Here is a 24,539-nt window from a genome sequence, read left to right as displayed (position 1 = left end):
CCAATCCACAGCAAATGCGTCATCAAAGTCATTGTGGAACTACAATTCCCATAATTCTCAAGAAGCGAAGGACTACAGAAGCGAACATGGCTGCATGTGAGTACATTTAGCGTGTTAGCTGCTTGAATTTTGCTGTTTGCTTCATACGAGTTTGATTTAATTTCATCCTGCGATAAGAAGTTTTTAAAAGCCCACGCCAGATATTGTAAAGTAAACGTGCACTGAAAAATATTATATGTTAAACGTGTGAAACTCTAATGACCTTGGGATCTCATAGTAAAGTTAGCTTTCATTTGTTTTGTACATGATTTATTCCGATTACTTGTTATTTACATAAGACACAGTGGCAGTGCTAGTGTAGTAAAAATTCCACATATGATATAAATGTCGTGCTGTCTGCATATCTATCTATATAGAAAGTTTATTGGTATTAATTGTTTAAAATATCGATGTTTATATTTGATATCGATGTGTAATGACAAATCTGCACATTGATCTGATGTGCATCAATCATCAACAGCTATCTTTATTTTTTTTTTCTTTATTTATAGTTGGAAGGTTTTTGAAGAACGCGTGGAATAAAGAGCCTGTAGTGACAGCAGCATGTGGGCTTGGACTGCTGGGTGAGTGTTATTTAGTTGATCGGTGACCATCAACATATATACATTTAATTTAACAAGTACTACTTTGTGAACTTAACACACACATTTTTACTGTCAGCTTGCATTGTGCCTCTTGTGAGCCCTTTTACAAAGTACACTGGAATGATGAACCGAGCAATTCCCTACAATTATCCAGGTATATCAAAAGAAGATGTAGATGTTACATATTTAATGTTATGAAATTTTGAGCATGCACTTTTTCTGAAAAATGTCTGTATTATTATACATATCTGATGTGACCCAGTCTGTGAAAACCCAGCTAATGTAATTTTTTTTACTGTTTTCTACATTATGGCCTTTGTTAAATTTAGATGTTTTTTAAGCTTCACTTATAAACATGCCTTAGAAAAAGACATTACTGGTGTTCATCTTGAAACAAATCAACTATGATGCATTTCCCGAAGCAGATATTTTGCAATGGTGATTTAAAGCCATCTTGTCAGTTTAATCTTAATCTGTAATGTTAATCTTATTGTTAACTGTTTCTCTCCTCAGTCCCAGTGCGGGATGATGGAAACATGCCGGATGTTCCCGCACACCCTTGTGATCCACAGGGGAAAAACTTAGAATGGTTGAAAAACTTTTGAAGAAATCCTTCAGAATCCTGTACAGTCACACCCACCTGTCCTTGTTTCATTACATACATTGCTTCTAATAAAACCTGTTTATTTAAAACAATTATATTGTGTAAAACTATTCTTGAGTAACATTTTATTTTCAATTCTCTAAATATAGACTTGCTATTAGTGATTTTCTTTTGCAAATAAAAACATTGCTATGGTGTAGAGATTAACTTTATTGAAGTTCAAAAGAAAAATCCATGGAGATACAGTTAGCAAAATAAAAACATTTAGGAGTCCAAAATATGTGTCTGATCCATAAAGACTACAAATAAAATGAAAGTAAAAAAGTTGTACAAATAGTGTGCTTAAGTACCCCTGAGAGCCCTGCGGGTGACTTCATACCTCATTTAAGTGTTTATTTGGAAGAAAAAAAACAATAAGTAAAGTTGACACAAACATCCAAGACAAGATTATACAGCAAAGTCCTGTTTTAAATGTAGACAACTGCGTGTAAGACAATGAGATCAGCCAGCGTTCCATAGCAGGGGTCTCTAGAAAATTATTATTTCAATACAATGAAAACAGGAACGCAAATGCAAGATCACATTGGTTTGGAAATAAACTAAAAGTCAGACTGACCAAATTCAACCAAATAACACTGAAAACCTGTTTCTATTGAAACGTGGAAAAAGTTGTATATTTTTTTATATTTAAGTTCATGCACCATTAAAATTCACTAATCAAATGGGAGCATAACAAATATTAATTCTGTTTTCAAATTGTTATTATAATAATATAATTTGTAAACCTTTTTAGCTATATATCTTCAGTATATTCGTAATGGCTTATATATAAGTTTAAGATTTACTTTATGCTTTTCTCAATTAAATCTTTGTATGGCAGAAAACAAAAAATAAATGTTAATACTTAAAGGTATCAAATCAAAGCTGACAACATACAAGTTTGAAGTATATTTTAAGATAACTACTGTATTAAAAATATAACGGTATTAATGAAAAATGTAATCACAATTTAGGAACAATTACACAGCGCACAAACTTAAAGATGATTAGTTTTATGTACATTTCTAGTTGCTGGATATTTAATCAGAATTGTATAATATCCTCCAAAAATAACACAATAAAAAGGTGGGTAAGAAACAGGTTTTTCATCTATTTTATAAAGCTATAGCTACAGTGCTTTACCACATCACTTCCTCCATCACGTCTCCACTTTCAAGACCTTTCTCTTTCAACTCAGCATTCAGATCTCTTGCTTTAATTCTAGTAAAATGTTTGACTGCACCCTTTTAGAAATCAGACTTTTACAAAATATGTGACAAATGAAAGACACAAGACGATAAGGGACAAGAGACAAAAACTGAAAGCCTTTGAGACTTACATAAACACAACATAATTTCCCCCCAAATTCTTTCCAAAGACTTTCAATAGTTATAATTCACCTTTCCATTTATCCATTCATGTTGCCTACCAGCCAGTAAACCTTGCATGCTCTAAATGCCTTCTCTTTATTCAATTACACGGGAAAAAGCAAACTTAGGATTTTTTGTAAGGTCGCAGATCGAGCCTGATTTCGTCAGGAAGAACCCTTTCTCAGCACCTTTATTTTTAAGACTGTTGGTGAGTTTCACATTAGCGTTTGGGTAAACCGGTCCTAAAAAGCATTGTAAAACTTTGATAATGAGATGTGAATTTGTATACAAATAATGAATATATATTTTGATATGCATTTTGACCAAGGTGTTTCCAAGTCCTTAACCCTGCTTAAAATGGTAGCAGTGAACTTTTGGGAACAGTGGAATGCTTCTGCCGAAAACAAAATGTTAATATAAAGCATTACATTTACAAAACTTTGCAGAACAAATCTTAATCAGTGATTAAAACATCTGCTGAAACTGCACAAAGACCAGCTTTGACCCGCTATACTGAAAAAGTTTCTTTCTGTTTCTTACTTTCCTAATTCCTACCTTTATTGTGTAAATCATGCTGTGATATAAATCATCAAAACAATGGAGAATTAATGTAAATTGCAGAAACAATGTCACATTGAAGTCATTTCAACATTGCACCTCCATATGCCCTTAGCACTACATAAATTAAATCCAAATAATGGCCTTAAAATATTACTGTTTCTAATACCTGTATAAATAAGCATTAGATTTGCCGTAGAGTTTCATTAAGAATGTGTCTATAATAAAAAAAACACTGAGTGGCATCTCAAACTCAATATCAACATTATATTAAAAACACATAAGTGGCGCTGTTACAGTCAGCATCTCTCTTGTTAATAATGAAAGGTTTTACTCTATGAGTGGGGCGGAGCGATCGTTGGTCACGGTCTTTCTCAGTCGAATATGGGCGAATGGATTGATCCTGTATAGAGACAAAATAACATAATCAGACATTAAACATTATGCAAATACTTCTTTAATAAGAGGGATACTAACTTTACCTGGTTGGGGATGGAGGAGGGCACATGAAATCAGTGGATACCTGTTAAAAGTAAAACAACACTTTAACAGTGAAATCTACAAATTCTGTCATCATTTACTCATGTTGATCTAAACCTGTATGAGTTTCTTTATTCTGTTGAACACAAAAGAAAGTATTTTGATAAAGGATGGTAAGCATGTTGACATTACCTATTGGATTCCATACATAGTAGGAATAACAAATACTATGGAAGTCAATGGGTGTCGTCAACGTGTGCTTACCATCATTTATCAAAATCTTTTTTTTTAACCAATTGAAGTAATTTTTTATTGATTTATACAGTAAAGTTATCTTGCATATAACTTCTGTTAGTACCGTAAGGAATGATTCTGGAATGATGTTGTATTAAAAGTCATTTTACATACCCTATCCTTCAGACGTTGTCCTGCAAGCCGTGGACTCATCTTGGTGGTTTCAGGGTTCAGCATGCTATAGGGACGAGGCCTGAAGGTGCTGACCCGCTGAGATACAATGTTCCTCTCCTCTTCTGAATCAGGACTGGCCTGTCGAATGTGACCACCAGGGGGCAACCTGTCCAACTGCCCCATGCTTGTGCTGTTCATCTTGGACAGGGGAGGAGGACTGAGTTGAAAAAGGGGTGGGTTTGATGAAAGACATGAAGAAAGAAGAGAATGCAAATCCTTTTAAATAAGTGGGAGCACAACCTTACACTTTTTGGCTTTGGCTCTATCATTAAAAATATTTAGGTTAGGTTAATCATTTTTTACACAATCAACACACACACATCTCTGCTACAAATGAACACTTAAAGTTTGTTTGTGGGACCTACAGTTATCGCACAATTACACCGAACGTGACAGGAGTGCAAGCATTACAACTTACCCCATAGGTGGGGTTCATTGTAACAAACAGAGGGTTTGTTGTCACACATGCTAGAAATAATTCAATAAAATTCTGTCTATATACTAAAGGTGGATATAGTTTACATATCTGCCTATAATAGATAGATATCCACACATTTATCTATCCATGATCCTTCATCTAATCATCCTTGTATCATGCATCAATGAATATAAATATATTTTTTGAAAGGGCTGCACAATTAAGACAAAAAATCATAATTGTGAGTTATTTCCTCTGATATTTTATTAACAGTTATCATTTTGATGAGTAGTATTTACATTGTTTTCATTTCATTATCATTGTATACATGAGGCTTCATTGTAACACTCTGTGACAACTAACCCCGCTGTGTAAAAATGTTTCAATCCCAGCTATCAGTTACTATGAGTTGCTGAAATGTTTCAAAATGGTGTTATGTTTTAGGTAACAAGACGGTGATTAAAATAATATAAGGTTGGATTTGGTGACACCCAACTCAAAAATCGAAATTTACTTTCATACCTCCAAAACACTTTTTGTTCAATATCTTAACGTGCCCCTGCTCCCTACAACAGCAAGATGATCTTTTTAGCATGTAGGTCTTTCTGAACAGGTGAAACGTAGTCTACAGACCTGATATCTTGTTGTCCAGGTGAGTTTGGGTAAACCTGTGTGTAGGAGAAGGGAAACCATCCTTTTCTATAAAGGAAAATATACATTTTAAAATGATGGATAACTGATTATCTAGAAAATGTACATCCCCTCATTCTGAATTAGCAGGATAAGTTTCATGATAACTAGGTCTAAACATTTCACAAGACTTATTTAAAAGTGTAAAATAAATCTTTGGTGTCCCCAAATTACGTATGTAAAGTTTTAGCTCAAAATACCATAGAGATAATTTATTAAACATGTGCCAATTGAACACGTGTGTGTCCTTTAAAATGCAAATAAGATTATAAAATGCAAACACGGATCACTGTGATGGTGGTTTGTTAAAAATAAAACTCAATTGTTCTGTCAATTATTTTTTCTCTCTGTCTTTCTCTGCACTAAATGACAGTGCCGTGGTTGGATAATGCAGATCAAGGGGAGGTATTACTATAATAAGATCCCCTTCTGACATCACAAGCAGAGCCAAATTTCAATGAGCCTTCAGAGAATGGTTTACCAAAACTATAGGTTACTAGTTTTCTAGGTTGATAGAAGCACTGGCAACCCAATTATAGGACTTAAACATGAAAAGAGTCACATTTTCATGACATGTCCCCTTTAACATCAAGTGGACTATTTAACAGGTTGGATTCTGAATTCTCAAACATACAAGACAACAAAGCCACCGTGTTTAAATGATTTGGGCAAATTAAGCTCTGGCTTATTATGTCTTAAAGGAATAGTCTACTCGTTTTCAATATTAAAAAATGTTATTACCTTAACTAAGAATTGTTGATACATCCCTCTGTCATCTGTGTGCCTGCACGTAAGCGCTGGAGCGCGCTGCGATGCTTCGATAGCATTTAGCTTAGCCCCATTCATTCAATGGTACCATTTAGAGATAAAGTTAGAAGTGACCAAACACATCAACGTTTTTCCTATTTAAGACGAGTAGTTATACGAGCAAGTTTGGTGTTACAAAATAAAACGTAGCGCTTTTCTAAGCAGATTTAAAAGAGGAACTATATTTTATGGCGTAATAGCACTTTTGTGGGTACTTCGAGTTTTGATATGGCTGGTATACATCCTATATTTTCTTTCCCTTCACTCTTAAATGATTCAATGAGAAGATACCGTCCAGTTCGCTCGTTCTGCCCATAGTGCCAACCATCTCTGGGTTCACTGATCAGCAGGGTAAGAGTGTCACCAGGCAGGAAGGAGAGCAGACAGGAACCTCCTCCCCTTTCTCCTTCTTTCTCCACCTCTGAGGAGTCAGGAGAGTGAGGGAACAGAGCCTCCACACGAGTCGGAGAAGAGAGAGGAAGCACGCGAGGAAGTGTGGAGCCTGAGCAAAGACAGATGGACAGAAAATGTGCAGTGCAAATAAAGGATACACTGTAAACAATCTTTGCTGCCTTTAATTTTTAAGTTTAATCAACTTAGATTTTTAAGTCATTTTAACGTACTGTTTTATTTTACTTTTTTACTGTTTAGTTAAGTTGAATTGACTTGTAAATTGCTTCTGACAGTAGCTGGATTTCCATCACACTGATTTTATGTGCATTTTGAAGTATCGCAAACTGCAAATTTTGAATAAAAATCCCTTAATTCGCAAAAACGTTTTGAGGCTCATGATGAGATCCTCTCAAGAAAAAGCTTTGAATAGGCACAAAACCAAAAGCAGCTCCTACCGAAGAATCCCGTTCGAGCCTCGCTGGTCTGTCTTCTGGGCAGTGGTAGTGTGGAGGTAGAGTAAACCTCAGCTCCTTTCAGCATGTTAAGAGTGCTGGGTAAATTCGACACTCCTTGGAGGGGTGTAAGGGCACGGGACAGAGGTGCACTATGGGGTAGTGGGGGGCTGTGGGGGGCAGTTAGGGGTGGAGTGAGACCCTGTAGTGAACTGTTAGACGATGGGGAGGCGTGTAAACCGGTCACGCTCGCTTGCTGGGGGCTTGCTGAAGCACTGGAGTGGGAGTGGCCATTACTGGTGGGCTGCGGGGAAAGACCTTGGAGAGACTGGGAAAGGGTTTCAGACTGGGAAGACCGCTGCTGCTGAGACCGACTGCTGCTGTCACCGTTTAATAAAGGCGGGACTTCCTGTACCGATTGTCTCTGAAAGAGGAACAGTGAAGTATCAGTGAAGCATCACAGATTTATTTTAAATTCAGGAGAAAATTCTGCTCTCTGAAATACTTAAAGGATTAGTCCATTTTCTTAAAAAAAGCCAGATCATTTACTCAACACCATGTCATCCAAAACGTTGATGTCTCTCTTTGTTCAGTAGAGAAGAAACTATGTTTTTTGAGGAAAACATTGCAGGATTTTTCTCATTTTAATGGACCCCAACACAAACTCTAAACGATCTCAAACGAGGCATAAGGGTCTTATCTAGCGAAACGATTGTCATTTTTGGCAAGAAAAATAAAACATATGCACTTTTAAATCACAACTTCTCGTCTTCCTCCGGCTGTGTGACGCGCCAGTGCAAACTCACGTAATTGCATAATGCCGTGGAAAGGTCACGCGTTACATATATGAAACGCACATGAGCGGACCATTTTAAACAATAAACTGACACAAAGACATGAATAAGTATCATTCCACATACAACAACGTCGGAACGCTCCTCTTCTCCACACTTGTAAACACTGAGGCGTAGTTTCGCATACGTCATCCGTGACCTCTTGACGTGATGATGTATTGCGTGGGGTCGCGCCGGCGCGTCACAGGACCGGAGAAAACAATCATTTCGCTAGATAAGACCCTTATGCCTCGTTTGAAATCGTTTAGAGTCCTTTGAAACTGCAATTTTGAACTGCATTGAAGCTGTTGGGTTTTGGGGTCCATTAAAGTTCATTAAAATGAGAAAAGTCCTGCAATGTTTTCCTCAAGAAACATGGTTTCTTCTTGACTGAACAAAGAAAGACATCAACATTTTGGATAACATGGTGGTGAGTAAATTATCTAGATTTTTTTTGACTAATTCTGACTTCACGCAACCAGCTTCATGCATCGCTTACTTATTAACTTGTAGAGCAATTTGGTCAACCTTGGGTTATTTTTAAATGTGCTTTACAATAAATAATAAAAATGAAATAATACATGACTGCATGGGTTGTATCAAATATCAAGCTATTAATGAAATAAAGAATTCATATTTTATTTGTCTACTCTTAATATTTTAATAGGCAGACTGAGTAATTTAAGACTAAAATAGTCATAAAGCCACACTCTCTCGCTAATCTCAAAGCATGCAGTACCCTTGTTTGCCAACAGATGCCCCCCAAACACAAGTGCAAAAGTCCGCCTATGTAAAAACATACAAGCCTTGTCCTTACTTGTTCTCCAGGTTGAGATATTCCCAGTTTAGCCTTTCTCAAGACTTCAGCAAGTCCAGCTCCTCCAGGGCTCTGGGGGGCAGTGTGACGCAACAGGTTCAGCGCTCGCTCTGGAAGTTTGGTTGGCTGCGAACATGACTGTTGCCACGATGACAGCTTTTGAGACAAAAGCTCTCTCACCTACCCAACAAAACAAGTTAGATTTTTAGATCAAAGAAGCGACTGCAAAATGTTATCATACTCTTATTTCTTATGCAATCATGTAATTCATTGGTGGTTTATGCAGCATGAGTTAGCTGGTTAATGCTTTAACAGCTAATCCATCTGTTCTGTTACCTTGCAGTGGTAGTTCATAAGGAGTTTGGTGACAGAACACTGACGGTCCACTAGAAAGCAGTAACGTCGTCTCTCTTCTGTCAGAGCAGAGCGGTAACCAACGGCAACCAGAGTGTCCAACTCCCCCTGTCGACGACTCATCAACTCCACATACTGCGCAAAAGAGAGAGAGAGAGAAAGAGAGAGAGAGAGAGACCCTCCATTAGTTCAGCTGTATTCATGTGTTTCTAATTTTTAGGATGCTTCTGCTTGGTCAGCTGTCCAATAAAAAACAATATAGTTACAGATATGACATCACCAGCTGTCTCGATTACTGCTCCTTTTTAACAAATGTTTTGTAATTATATAATTTATATACCTTCTACTCTTTCGTCAGCTTTATTTTCTTTCCTCAACAATTTTCCCAACTATTCTTCTATTGTTTCAGTTTATCTCCCACTCCGCCTTTCTGGCCTCAGATCAGCCGTTTCGGATATCTGCTTAATGTCCTAATAACTGTTGTGAGTCTTTCTAACCAAATCACACATGCCTAGAGTAACACACGTGACAACATAGCTTAGGCCTATACAAACAAAGATATCAGGCCCGGCTGTAGCCAGCTTTATAGTGGGGTGGGCTGTGAGATGTGCTTGGTGGGCATTTTAAGAGGGGAACAGTATACAAACCAAAAAAGCCTGTAATATGTCTGTAAATGGGGGCGGTCTGAGTAATTCTAAAGAAGATAAAACTCACAATATTAAAAAGTATATTGATTTTTTGTTGTTGTTTTTGTATACTACAGCCATAACAAAACACAGCAATACACAATCCAACAGCTCACACATGCAAGGATGGCGTGAGGAGCAATATTATCAAGGGTAAACACAAGGGTAGAAATAAAGGAAATATATCAGATAGGAAGATTAATAGCATAACGTTAGCAATTCTTAAAGACAGCATTCCAACATTGGTCAGAAATTTCTGTAGAAATGATAGTATTACTGCAGCAGTTTGCCAGTAACTTACTGTAGATTTAAATTGATGTTATTTACTGGCAATGTTTGTTTAAAATATATATATATATATATATATATATATATATATATATATATATATATATATATATATATATATATATATATATATAATTAATAATTAAACATTAACAAAACTAAACTTTAAAAAAAATTCTGCACGTGAAAGTTTCACGTGAGCACATGAAACTAAACTTTAGATTTTTTTTACTCCGATGTCACCTTAGGGGCTCGGTAGGATAAAAACAATCAATTTTTTTGGATGAAACAACCCAGCATTTTTAGAGGGTAATTTTGAATTGAATATTGAATATCATGATAAGTTTGGGTGAAGTCAGTCCGCCTTTGCTCATGCCTAGACTCTTTTAAAAGCACTTGCTGGAGAATACACATGCATGCTCATATAAACAAACACTTATTCACACATGGATAATAAACTCTTGGGTTCACAAATCAGCTTTAGTGTGTTTGGCACTGGGTCTCACACATACAGAGCTCAATTGACCATTATGAGTCGTACAAACTAGAGTACATTACAATCGACTGTCTACAGCAATGAACAGTGAGGTCAAAGATCTACTAAGCAAATTTCTCATTTAGCTTTTATCCAAAGTGACTTTATTCATTAATTGAGCCTTTGCTAAGCCATATCCTTTGTTTCTTTGTAAAGTAAGTCTATGAAAGTCTCATGTGTTTGGATAGTTTTAAACATAATTTGATAAAAAATCCAAAATATAGTGAAACATTGTTGACTCACACTCTTATAAACAATGTGTTTTTTCCAATGAACATTCATTTGGACTTTTGTAAGGTAAATTGATGTAGGCCTAAATTATCTGATGCTATTTTTGAATAGTAATATAATTACAATTAATGTAATTTCAAATTCATTAAACTTATAAATTAAAGTGCAACAAGGATTTTTTTTACAATGTGCTGTCTAAATCGTTAAAAGTGCTCTAAGAAAGATACCTGCATCTCTCTGTCTCCATACTTATTGGGATGGCGGCTGGCTTGACTCTTCCTCCGCAGTTTCTTCAGCTGTGATTGGCAGCGCTCAATAGACTCCACCTTTGACTTCCTCTCACTCTGATACTTCTTTAGTGTTGCCTGGAAATATATTTCATACATCACATGCATTTTTTAAGATCATTAGTGATGTTTCTGCTGAACCTTACAGTATGTTGCATATAAAAATAATAATTGTGTAAATCTTTATGCATAAGAAGAATGTTATGTTATAAGTTAGTTCCATTCAACCTATCCTCCAACCCAGTGCGTTAACGCGTCGGTACTCAGTACCGCCACTTCCAAATATAGCTCTTGAGCACCTCTCTGTGCACCCAGAACGTGCTTTTAGCGTACCAAAATGCTCATTTGCATATCTGTTTAAATCAGAGGTTTAATTTAATCCTTTGGCTGCACTGCCGCTTTTCAGAGCGCCCTTCACAATGTGTGTTTGTGTGTGAAACATAGCTGCTCGGTTAAAATGAAAATACAATGAACACTTAATATGCCCTCCTTGTTTTAGACTCTGAGTAATAAAAGAACAAGGTCAGAATCAGAGGACTCACTGGCTGACATCCCACCAAGCCAGAATGATATCGCTGCAGGTCAGACGCAAGCTTTAGCCAATACTTTGTAGGTACGTGACAATGTCCGCTATCGCGGCTGTCAGTTTGGTTCCTCTCGAACCAAAATTTTGCGCATTTTATTTATGTTCAGTAGCTATTTCTAGCTTAAGCAAATCCACAAACTTATAATAGGATTTATTATTTTTAACAAGGTCGTCTATTGACTGCTGAACATAAAACCCCTTCAAGATAGGAGTCGAGTCAGCTAAAAAATAGAATAGAGTACCGACACCTCTTTTGGGCCACTTAAAGCACTGCTGACTGCTCCAACCCATACAGTTGTTTTGTCCATTTGTCCTTTCCCCCAAATATGACCAAAAGATGCGTTTACTAAATTAGCGGCTCTACCGGCAGTAGATGAAACTTAATATACTAGGATATTAAATTACATTAGGGCAATGGTTCTCAAACTGGGGTCCGTGGCCCCCAGGGGGGCCGCGAGATGGTGCCAGGGGGGCCCCAGTTTTATGACATTTTATAAAATACATTCATTTTGTCATGAATTCTGTGTAATTGAACCTAAAAAAAATAAGGCTACTAACCAACAGCACTACTTTGTATAACTTAATGTTTTGTCATAAATTTTCTTTGGGGGGGCCGCGAAGGAATGCACCGTACACAGGGGGGGCCGCACGCAGAAAAAGTTTGAGAACCACTGCATTAGGGTATAATTTTGCAATGATCACATGTATTGGGATATGATTTTCACTTTAAACCGCCATTAATTTAAAGAATTAATTTACTTAATTACACATTACACTATTCAGGCATTTAGGGCAAATGACCTACACATATATTCATTATATAAATATTTATATTCATATATTTATTATTCACTGTAAAAATGCAGCATGAATTTAAAACAACTTGTTTTTTTAAATCAATTCAACATACTATTTTAAGTTTTGACTTTTAAAATCAAGTTGAAATTGTTTAATTTAATTTGTTAAGTTAAAGTAATGTTGATTTGACAAAAATGCTGCATACTTTTACAGTACATAAAACATGCCATACAAAACAACTTAAAACATTTCAGGGTGAAACTATTGATTTATATAAAGAAAAGATGCAAAAGTGATCATAATCTGCTGTAGATCTGCTGTATTCTGGTTCAAAAGTGATGACACATCATATTTGATTGTGAGATACCATTGGCTATGTGTGTCTCGTGACCGATTGCATCATAACGTCAGCTAAGATTGTAAAGCGCTATTGGCTGTCGTGACGTCATGCTCTAATGTTCTGGTGGTTGGGATTAGGGTAAGGGTGGGGTTAGATGCTCCAAAATTTCTTTAAAACCATAAATGTTCATGAAACCATTTGTACATTTACAAATGCAGAAAATTAAATGTCTCTTATCTGAGGTATATGCAAAAACCTTAAAGGGCCCCTAACCTAGGTGTTTTCAGCAATATTAAAATAGTCTTTGGTATCCCCAAGAATGTGTCTGTAAAGTTTCAGCTCAAAATACACCTCAGATCTTTCATTATAGGATGTTGAACATGGCCATTTGTGGCTGCAATAAAAGACGTGCTGTTTTTCTGTGTATTTCTTTAAATGCAAAGAAAACGTCTGTTCCCCTCCCTGTATGCAAAGTAGGGGGTAGAGCGCTTAAACATCAAAACATGTATCTCTGGCAGAAGACTGAACTACTTCCTCATAAGGCTGAGTCTGTGAGTGGTCATGGGCGGGTCGTAATCAATGTGACATCACAATGATAGGGGATCCCCAACACCCTGTTTTGTGTGGCTGCTGCTGTTTAAAGGAGATTACACAAAGAAGAATAGATGGATTTGTAGGATGCTTGTGCACACACTGGTGACAAATTTTTTGCTAAAAACATTTAAAAGTGATTTTTTTAGGTTAGGGGGACTTTAAAACATAACCAAAGGTTTTAATATGTTGCTGGTCTCTAGAGGGCACTGATCTCTTACACATAGACGTAACCCACCATTGAGGTCATTTAACGCTCGTTTAGCTTCTTGCGGTGCCACGCAGACCGATCGGCATGTGACATCTTAGCACCGCGGTATGCTTTTAAATCGATATTGCGGTAGTGTGATGTCACAAGCCAACAGGTCTGTGCTCTGCTCCATTAAGTAAGATAAAGTCAAAATGATTCCGAGATGACGAATCAAATCAAACTAGGCAGACAGAGGTCCCACTCAAAGGAGGACATGTACACGATTCCTCAGAAAGTGAAAGTGCAAGGAAGATGTAGGTAATCAAAAGCTGACTATTATACAGCTGTATGATTTCCGAGCTCAGAGCCCTCTCTCCGGACAGCACGTCAAATACCCTTACTAATTTAATCTATCCAACTTATTTGTAAGTGTAAACTCGTGAAAGCCCAGACCAGTTATTCCTAATAACCACCACACATCTTCTGCATACTGATATGATAGTTATTTGATTCTTTGGTTTTCTGATGTATTAAAATTCATATATGTAACTTAAAGCATATGTCCTGTGTATGGCCCTGCTCTTACACATAACTTTATGTTGTAATAAGGTGCTTGCACAAACAAACTATGAGGTCATTATTTTTGGAGGACAGCTTAGTTACACCCCTGTAATGGCTCAATTGTGATAATGCAACCCTTTAGTATATCTTTTCAATTATAAATGGAGAATATATTGGACACTCACAGTGAGATATTTGATGTCCAACTCCAGTTTTTGTTCCAGCTGAGAGAGCAGCTCTGAATGAAACAGTTTCAGCTGTAGACAGACAGACAGACAGACAGACATACAGACAGAAGAGTGATTATAGAGACACTGAATTTCAGCACCAGTTTAAGTCTGTCATATGCATCATAAGTATTAACATATTGAAAAATAATGAGACCGGTTTCTTAAACTTTTCCTGTGATCTTTCATTGGTTAAACAAACTGTTAGCCCTGCCACAGAGAGTTTTTTTCCTTGTAGCCTATATTCTACTCTGAGTTAAGATAACACAAAGACAGTACAAGCAATTGTCAAATATAAGACAAGGACATATTTTAATATCTTTGTTAATACACACACATTTTTTCTTATACCCACCACATCTTCTAGCTGGACCTGGATCTGTCTGTGAACCTCTGCCATCTGAAATAACGTGTCACCTGATAAAATGCAAATTATTAAGACATTACGCAAAAAGCATTTTAGCATTTTAAATCTGTATCCTCTGAATAGTCAAATGATATTTACATCTTAACAGATTGGAACTGAATGGTCATCAGAAAGAAGTGAACTTCATATGTTGTAATGGTTTTGAAATGACATAAAAGTGTAGACTTTATCATATCTAAGTGACAACCAGTCTTCCAGTACACAGCTAAAGAGAACAATTTATCCATTTAACATGCGTGATACCCATGGCTTTGTCTGTCCATTCCTGAGTTTCATTGATGATGAAAATCTGTGGCCTGTATTGTTTGCGGTTGCATTGGTCAGTGGATGTTGCCGTCTTTATCCCCTACAGAGCAACTGCGTGTGCAGCTTGGCATCTTTCCGTCTCCTCCTCTGCCTCCCCTCGTCCCTCGCTAACACCCCCGCTGTGTTCAGCAGTACAATGTGATCATGTGATGTTGTTAATCTTTTAACAAAGACCTCTCTCTCTTTCCCCCTCTCTCACTTTCCCTTAGTTTCTTCATTTCCATTTTATTGAACAGGCTTGCCTCTTTATTTTCTTCCTCTGTAGTCTCTTGTTTCTACCCTGTATTTCCTGTAGCGCTCTCTTACCCAGTTCTTTTGAGCCCTGGCTGTCACTGGCCAGTTCTCCCAGTTTGACCAGTGCATCAAAGTAACCTTTAGCTGCTACTGTGACTCCTGTAGAGAGAGAGAGAGATAGAGAGAGAGAGAGAGACATACATACATTAGAGAAATTCATTTACTAGAGTATAAAGTGGTTTAAACGAGACACATCATACGTTTTACATGTAGAATTATGTATTATTATTCATGTTTAATCAAGCCTTTTTTCTACCAAGAATAGTCATGTTTTAGTTTTAATGACATTTTTGAAGACCAAACTAAGTTGGTAAATACATTATATATACATTATTTTCTTATGTTTTTTAATACTTATCTCTTTAATAGCAATTTACTCTTTAATTGTAAAGGATAAAGAAATAACAATAAAGGCTCCTTTGGGTAATGAGCTCACCTGTCAGAGCCTTCTCGTAGTGTTTTCCCATTGTAACAAAGTTCTTCAGACTGGGGTTAAACTGATCCAAAATGCCCTAAATAAAGAACAGTTATTAAAATTACATAACATTTAACATATTTAGTAAATATAATCAAAATAAAAGCCTAAATAAACCCCCTTAAGTGCTATGTACAGTATATTAGAGCTTCACTGCAGTATATGAGCGGATGTACCTTATAGACATTTTCTGTCATCTTGTTGACCTCATCTGAACGTGACATTGTGATTTTCTTCTTCTTCAGGTCCAGACCACACCTCACTTTAACACACCAGGAATACACAGCATGCACAGCTATATAGAGAACAAGGGAATGACCTGAAACAGATCATTTTTGTTACTCGCATAAACTTGTCAATGGCAAAAAAATATCTAAAAATAGTGTATTTAAATAATTTTGTTAAAATTTGAAAAAAGTAAGCAACAGTTAAGGGATTAAAGTAATAAAATGACAAATCAAAGCACACGCAGAATGACAGGAATGTATTAAATGCTAAAATGGAAATGGTGTCATATTTTATGTTATGTGATGACAGCAATGCATTTAGCATACACTGAAAACTCAAACTATCTGAATATATTCCAAAATTTGATACAATCTCTTTTAAAACTGTAATCACGTTAACAGAAAGTTAAGACAATTTTTTGAAATTGAGATTTATGTTTTGTTAGGATGATGACAATATTTAGCTGAGATATATACTAAAAATATACGCGTGCGACTTAAGACATTTATGTGAAGGCCTTATTGTGTAAAAATCATATTTAAAGCTTTGGTATTAAAATAAAGTAGGGATAAAACCCCTAGGACTCTAGGGAATGTTAGACGTTGACACATTTCTGAGGGGATTAATATTTAAGATACTTAGGTCAAATGTTGTGTGTGAATGTGATTTGAACAATCTTACAGTTCTTGACCTAATTTATCCCAAAGGTCTCAGGTCACGGTTTTAAACAGGGCAGTCAAGAACCTATAACTACATCTGACTCAATAAAGCACTCATGTATGCACATATTGCAGTGTTATTGTCAGGGTTTTTGTCATGTGTTCTTGTATTGTTATGTTAATGTCTTATATTTTGACGTTTTCAAGTTCATGTCTATTTAATTTTTGGTTTATTTTTATATCAGTTATTGCCATGTTTGTCTCTTGTTTCATGTGTTGTGTTAACATTGGTTCCCTTGTAATATGTGTCATGTTCCTATTGGTTGTCTGCCACTTCGCCCTCTTCCATTGTGTTGGTTTTTGAATGTATTTAGAGATAGTCCTTATGTGTGGTTGCCAAGTTTCCTGTTTTGTCATGCCATGCCATGCCAAAGATTCTTGTTCATGTTCACGTTTATTTACTTTATTAAATTATCTTTCTGCGTATAGACCCTGCGCCTCATCTCATGTTTGGACTACACACACCACCCCTTTTATTTACATTTATCATTGGGCAAATATGGGTTGTTGTCATTGTAGCAAAGCCAAAATCAGTGCCACAAAGCTGAAAGCACATTTAAAATATAACTGTATGGTGTAGCACACATATTTCCCCTCAGTGGGCAATGTAAACAGCCCCAAACCTTTACCCCCCCAACAAATTACAAACAGGACATGATCTTACATTTCTCCAGAGTCTAACAGTATGCAGACTCATGAAAACTGATAGAGATCACAACTCTGTGGTGAAGATCTCACAATGCTCATAATGTGACCTAAATATTGTCCATAACTATTTGTTAAGTACTGTTGTAGACATACAATATAAATGTAATGTCTGAAGCAGAAACTTGTTAATTAGGGTGACCATACATGCCTTCTGCATCTTCCAAAAGTTGTATTTGTCGACCACATACATCATCAAGGTTATTATTTCAGGTTTGATTACAGAAAAGCAACTGTTACATTTCAAGGTAAGAATGAAATAACAATGATTGTATATGTTTTTAGCTGAAATATGAGAACATCCATGATGTATACGGTCGACAAATACACCTGAAATCTTGGCCTGGACACCTCCCTGGAAAATGGCACATATGGTCACTCTTCCATTAATGTATCCCTTACAAAAAAAATCATGTTTTTTTCGTGGTAAAAGTGTAGTAACCATATTTTTTTGGTGTAGTGATTACTATTAGCAAAACCATGCTACACTAACCATGGTTTATATGGTTTTTGAAACCACTGTTATTCAAAACCATGCTTATTTTGTGGTTACCATGATTTTACTACAGTAACCATGGTATTTTGTTTTTTATTGTAATAAAACCATGGTTAAGTTTCATAAGGGATAAACAACTATCAATATTTACAAATTCTTTGAGGTTAAAATATATTATTGAGCGGCTCAATTTGAGCCCATGAGCTGATTTTATTTTATTTATATAGATTAATCATAATTAACACATTATCACAAAATATATATTTACTTACATTAAAATTACAATAGTTTCATTCTGTAGACTCAAAAAAATGCTGGGTTATTTTCAACCCAGAGTTGGGTTAAAAAGGAACGAACCCAAACAAATTTGGTTAAAACCCAGACAATGTTTATATTTGACCCAACAGTGGTTTAAAACAACTCAATATTTGGGGTAAATAAATATATAAAAATACAGTACTGTATAAAAGTCTTTATGCCACCATTACCAGCTTCGTTGTTTTAGCAAAGTTTTAATATACATCCATATTTATTTTTCACTCTTTTTATTAAGATACAAACAGAAAATATGTCTGTACTAAATGTCTTATTTAGTGTGACCTCTCTTGGAACTAAACACATCATGAGCTTTTTTGAATTAGAATTAAAAAATTAGGATTTCATTTCATTTAGGTTTAAGGGATCCTGCAGTTTCCTGCTATTGCTCAAGTGGAAGAGGAGTTTACTCCAGCTTATATCTTTACGCTGTTTCATAGTAATTTTCTGGTTGTATTATAATAAAGAGACTGAGAAATCATTATATATGATCACATTGCAAAAACAACAAATCTAATGGTGGCATGATGGCCTAAGACTTTTGCACAATATAATAAATATCTACTTCAAACTGTTAATGCTAAGAATTTCAGCCATACAAAGCAAATATGTTAGTTTTTTAAACTTTAATCTCATCCTGAAGTTTGAATCAGTCTACAAAGAATTTGTAAAGATTTGCATGCTACTTCTAGGTGTACATATGTAAAAAGATATATGATTTGAACATTTTATATGCCATATTTAAAATCATAATTCTTTAGTTCAAAGGGTACAACATTTTGAAAACCTTAAATGAGTTGTCTTATATAAAGACCTCATAATTTTGATAAGGTTTGCCAAAATAACTTCATGGGCCACCCATATTAGTGAACCTTTTGTGATATAATAGTCTGAGTTTGGCCAAAGCCATCATAATACATTGTTATTGCATGTCTGAAGTTCATGAAATTGAGTCTGATAGGTCATTTTGCCCTGCAGGAGAACAATGCTTCCCAAGACCAAGCTCAAGAGTCAAAGCACTGAATAAACACAACTCGCGCCCTCTGGAAATATTCCGAATAAAACATTCCAGTCAGGATTACCCATCACTTACAATAAAGCAGTGTTTACACCAAGACACCACTCTCATACATTTGTTATTGTGGAAAAAGTTAGAATTTCACCCATACTGTAGTGTAAACTGAGATCATATCCCTCAAATATCATTGTTATAAAACACTTCCAGCTTACTACAACTGTTTTGTTCATTTTCTGTTTACATAATGATAACATACATGTAATATTAAAACAGATAATCAGCCTGAAAGAAACATCTTTCATGGTTCCTCTTCAGTTCACAAGTCTTATTTATCATTAAAGTCCCAAAATATCCTGACAAGCACATTCTCCTCCCTGTATCTAAAGTTTATTTTATGTCACAGACATGTATGTGGGGCGTTTATGTGTGCAGTTTGGAATTCCCCCTCCATCTGTGTGTGTGTGCGGGTTTAAGGGCACTCAATAGTGCACACAAGGAGAGACGTGTTTAAAAAACAAGCGAACATAAATTCTTTCTGTTCTTGACAGGGCACATATAAACAAAATGATCTTCACAGTATTCTTTTTCTAATAAAAACATTTCTTTATGTCTTAAGTTTATGTATAGATTACAGTCCGAGCTTATTTGCTCTTAAAGAGACTGTAACCTCAATTAACCTACTTAAGTCTGTGTCATTAATGTTAATCAAACAACCCAAGACAAAGAGAAAATCACTTTTGTAGCTCTAAAAAATAATTATATTTACTTCATACAATAAAGACAGTGTTATCATTCACTATTCAGGCTAAATCCACCTGCCACAGTGGCTGTTGGTCAAAAAAGTTAACTTCAGGCCCTGTTTATATGTCATTTCAACTTACTCTTATTTATCTTGACTTGAGATGAATGATAAAATATAGTTAAAATATGTCAACTTCATTGTACAAGTTGGAACAACTCATCTCTTGTAAATAATAAATAATAGTAAGTTGAAATGACTTATAATTTTTTTTTGATTACACAAAAAATGAAGGCAGCAAAGAATTATATTTGAAATAATTTAAAAAAGTTATCTTATAAGAGTATATGTTAAGAAACCTACACAACACAGAGATGTTCTAACCCAGTGGTTTTCAATCCTGGTCCTAGAGCCCCACTGCTTTGCACATTTTGTATGTCTCTATTATCTGACAGACTCACTTCAATTCAATGAGATCTCTGCTAATGAGCTGATGATTTTAATCAGCTGTGTTAAATAAGGGAGACATACAAAATGTACCGAGCATTGGGGCTTGTGCATATTTGTTTATGATAAGATCATAAGGAGCGTGTGATGCGCTATTATGCTGCTAAATGATTTCAGTTTCAGTGCAAAAGTCCATTTATCTATTGTGAATGTTAATTTTCATTTAATTTCCTCTGTTTCGAAGAGCTGAACCATAACTTTTTGTTGTGATGACACGTGCATCCTCACTATAGCATGTCCCTTAAAGCACTGTTTCTGCCATTTGAACACACAATGCTTCCATGAATGTTACGACAATGTCAGTAGATCCCCTTTACGGGAGCGATCACAGAACATTTATGGAAAGTGCTTGTGTTCACACAGAAGCCTCTTTGCCAATTTAATAAAAGTTTTCTGGGACCAAAGTGCTGTGAATGAAGTTAAAAGAGCATTACTGTACATTCACTGTGCAAAAGTGATGGGTTCGATTCTCAGGGAACACACATAGGGGAGAACTGGGGCAAAAGTAACGCGGGACGAAAGTAACGTGATTTTCTCAGAGCCCTGACTATATTTGCATTCCAAACTATGACAGCATCTTTAGCACGTAACCCTTGACAGAGATGACAAATATCGCATTATTTCCTCACTGTTTTGCGCATGTAGGTCCAGAAGGCTGTTTTTACTCATGATATGTAAATTCCTGAAGCTGTTATTTTTTTCTTATAATGTGTTGTGTTTTGGTTTCATAAAGATCAATCTACATGTTATTTAGTGCTCTAACACATCCTAAATGAAACCGTCTTAGAGTTTTTCAAAATAAAAGTATATTAGATTTTTCTTGTCGAAAGTAACACTTTTGTCCCGCTGCTAATACTATTGCATTCTGTTGAACATTTATATTATTCTTATTTGATTTCATTTAATTTTATAGTGTTCAAAATGTTTTATTTTTTAACAATTAAAGTTTGTACTGTCAGGTTCCTTTTGAAACATTTAATAAAACTGAAATTTAGACTAAAAATGTAATTTCATAATTATGTTTTGCAAAGATAAAGGACAAGATATTGTTGCAGTTACATATCAACAAGGTCATAGTCATGTTATATTTACTAAAAACAAGTGTAACACAAAAATCTATCTTGTTCTGTTGCGTTACTTCTGACACAACTGTGTGTTACTTTCATCCGAGGGTCAGGAGTGACAATGCACTCCCATATTTTCAAAGTGAAAATAAAGTCGTTTTACATTTGTTCAAAATTCCACCTGGTATTGATTGACCACACTTGTGTGTTATTGCATTAAAGCTTCTGCCAAATGCATAAATTTAAATCTAAAAATGACAGCCAAAATTCGTGCTATTTCTCTGCTAACACCTGTTCCTTGTGTTGGTAAGTAAAGTGTCTGAACTTTGGCATATTGGTTTGTCTGCATTTTAATGAATGTAGTGATCCATAGCCCTATGGGTTGTATTTAAAGATTAAATAGTAAACATGTTACACATATGATATTAAACAGTGCACACACTGTCATTTTAATTTAAGTTTAATAATAACAAATAATAATAACTTAAGCTAATTAAACTGTATTTTTTATCATTTATAGCAACTCATGGCTAGTCAAGAAAGTTTAAATTCATTGAAAAGTTGATTAAACTAAAAAATGTAAGTGCAACAAGAATATTTTTACAGTGCAGATGCAGTCATTGATAATTAATCAAACAACGAAATTTGTAAAAAAAACAACACATTTAAACAAATAATATTTATACAGACAACTCCAGCCTAACAATGTCAAAATAACACATCAAACTATAAACTACATCAAAACTATTAATGAATTTTATTGAACTATTATTTAACTCAAAGAGCGTGACAGTAATTTACATTCTGAAAGATGTTACCGCTTCTTTGCAGACGAGATGAATAACATCTTTCAGTAAATGTCAGTGGTGTAATAATTCAAAGTTGTATAGTTTTATTATTCGTTGAATCAGACTTTATAAACGATATAAACTGTAGATTTATCGGCGCATATATCTGCTATGTTATATCATTTGGAGGATTTCTTACCTTTTCTCTGTTCATCATTTCTTCTTCGCTTTGTCTGATCAGTTTTTTTCCTCTTCTTTCCAGTCGCTGCACTTTTCCTTTCCTTTACTTTCCTCTTCAATGGTGGGGGTAGTTTGTTTGACCCAGCAATGCACTAAATCCCCCGTCCACCCCTCACCCTATATCTCCCAATCTCTCAACACGAAATCAGGTCAAAACATACACTCGCGCTCGTCACATTACTCTCACTCCTTCATACACACATAGCTACAACTTTACATCTTCACATCGATAAACTTACACACCCTATACTGTCTGTTTAGTGTCTATTCAGTCGATGTCTCTCTGTGCTGGATAATGTCTTCTTACTTTCTCTCTCTCTGTCTCTCTGACTGGGTCTGAATGTTAATGGGGTAACGGGACTGAACTCTGTGAATAGCGGCTCTGCTGAATAATGACGCGTCTGATGTCAGTACATCACATTCACCAGCCAGCCAGCAGCTCTCATCATCATCATCATCATCATCATTCACTCTGTTATTAACACAAACTTTCAATCTTAACTTTTTATTCGTCGAGTACAATCAGACAAATGGACAAATGACTATGTTTGTTAACCCACATTTAAAATCATTTTTATTTAAACTTTGCAAATAAAATATGTATCACATTTTTAATGAACATTATGTTTATTGATTTTTTTTACAGTTACCCCTCTTAAATAAAAAATGATCTCTATTACAGATACCATAATAACCTATAATAAGATTGTTTAATTTAATAATTTACAGTAATTGTGTTAATTAAATGGAGGAGATTGCAACCAGAGATTGTATTGGCCCTGGTTAGGGAACTATGAACTTGATTGGAATTTTGTTGATCCGCCAACCAGTTAGTGAAACTAACTGAAGAACTGATCTTTCTTTATCACTGTAGGCTATTTTGTGTGTATTCCCCAATGTAAGTGCTAAAAAACAATGAAAATGGTCTCTCTTTGAGTCTTTGCTGGTAATGTGTTGGGATCATCTGGTGGGATTTTATCTGGCAGATGATTGAAATAAAATGTAAAACTTTGGTACGAATAGCAGACCTACCCTAAAGTAAATTGAATAAATGAATTATGAATAACATAGGTCCCATTCGTTTTATCCAATTAAACTAAAACTATCTGTTTTTCTGAGTTCTTGTTTTGAACGATAAATGTACAGTATTTGAATTGGTAAATCTTGAATATATATGTTTATAGAGTGTAGTGTTTAATTTGTAGTGTTTAGCTTCATCTATTATCAGACACACCAACCTGTCTATAACTGCTTCAGGTGTGCTTGAAGATGAGCTTAGGATGAGAAGTAAACTTTGAAGGACAGTACTTGTTACTATAATTATCAGCACGATTTATTGTATATTGAATAGTTGCATTACAAAACAGAGAACACATTAAACATTATTTTTACCATAAACTTAAAAGGTAACAATTGAAATCACGATAATTGACACATAAGAGCTATATATCTTGTGTACTAAAGAAATTTTCTGGATATTTGCACCCCACTGTGGTCACACATGCTACTGTATTTACATTTAGGTCAATGTTTTAAATTGCAGTAACATTGTCTTACCGCTAGTAGGAGCACTGATCTGTGGTCCAGACCCACTTATTCATGTAAGATGAGATGGACAAAGTTGTTTTGACATTTATTGGATTTATTTTAATAATAAATTAATTTTGTAAAACATGCAAAAGATACTGATTTACAGTAGGTTATTTATGTATTTATTGGTGGTATTCAAATTCCTTACAAAAGGCACAAGATTATTTTAAAACATGTTTTAAGTTTTACTCTAGGGCTTAAATGATTGCCTGTTGTGTTTCACATGAAGTGTAATGTTGTAGATGCACTGTAAAAAAAATGCATCATGAAGTTAAAACTTTTTTAGTCAATTCAACCTACTATTTAAAGTTTTGACCTAAAATATGTTCAGTTGCATTATTTCATACAGTGATCTACAAGGCTGCAGTACCTTTGTAATTA

At 35.2% G+C, this 24,539-nt stretch overlaps 2 protein-coding genes and 1 long non-coding RNA gene across 5 annotated transcripts; 2 read left to right on the top strand and 1 right to left on the bottom strand.

Annotated features, from left to right (window-relative positions):
- Window positions 1-10: 10 nt before the first annotated feature.
- ndufa3 (NADH:ubiquinone oxidoreductase subunit A3) lies at window positions 11-1,340 on the top strand. Of its 2 annotated transcripts, none has more exons than XM_055211848.1 (4): window positions 11-96; window positions 552-623; window positions 721-798; window positions 1,158-1,340. In XM_055211848.1, the coding sequence occupies exons 1-4, from the start codon at window positions 15-17 to the stop codon at window positions 1,247-1,249; spliced, it is 324 nt and encodes a 107-aa protein (XP_055067823.1). In that variant the 5' UTR covers window positions 11-14; the 3' UTR covers window positions 1,250-1,340. The 2 variants fall into 2 exon arrangements, with proteins under 2 accessions (XP_055067823.1, XP_055067824.1); XM_055211849.2 differs by lacking the exon at window positions 11-96 and adding an exon at window positions 243-276.
- A 98-nt stretch (window positions 1,341-1,438) lies between these two features.
- Window positions 1,439-22,944, bottom strand: LOC129449072 (BAR/IMD domain-containing adapter protein 2). 2 transcript variants are annotated; one of them, XM_055211836.2, is made up of 15 exons: window positions 22,528-22,944; window positions 15,926-16,068; window positions 15,711-15,786; window positions 15,287-15,373; window positions 14,603-14,664; window positions 14,206-14,277; window positions 10,895-11,032; window positions 8,910-9,062; window positions 8,574-8,753; window positions 6,927-7,347; window positions 6,370-6,580; window positions 5,215-5,280; window positions 4,104-4,320; window positions 3,698-3,738; window positions 1,439-3,618 (listed from the first exon to the last, which is right to left on the bottom strand). In XM_055211836.2, the coding sequence occupies exons 2-15, from the start codon at window positions 15,971-15,973 to the stop codon at window positions 3,546-3,548; spliced, it is 1,845 nt and encodes a 614-aa protein (XP_055067811.2). In that variant the 5' UTR covers window positions 15,974-16,068; window positions 22,528-22,944; the 3' UTR covers window positions 1,439-3,545. The 2 variants fall into 2 exon arrangements, with proteins under 2 accessions (XP_055067811.2, XP_073727874.1); XM_073871773.1 differs by lacking the exons at window positions 15,287-15,373; window positions 15,711-15,786; window positions 15,926-16,068; window positions 22,528-22,944 and adding an exon at window positions 14,918-15,212.
- On the top strand, window positions 8,629-9,196 carry LOC141367181 (uncharacterized). Its single transcript, XR_012371390.1, has 2 exons — window positions 8,629-8,769; window positions 8,917-9,196. It is a non-coding gene; the product is annotated as an uncharacterized lncRNA (long non-coding RNA).
- Window positions 22,945-24,539: the final 1,595 nt, after the last annotated feature.

This window comes from Misgurnus anguillicaudatus, chromosome 10 (genome assembly GCF_027580225.2).
Source record: "Misgurnus anguillicaudatus chromosome 10, ASM2758022v2, whole genome shotgun sequence".
In the NCBI taxonomy this organism is placed as follows: Eukaryota; Metazoa; Chordata; class Actinopteri; order Cypriniformes; family Cobitidae; genus Misgurnus; species Misgurnus anguillicaudatus.
Note: the sequence above shows the minus strand (reverse complement) of the source record. Positions and strands in the feature narration are given on the sequence as shown.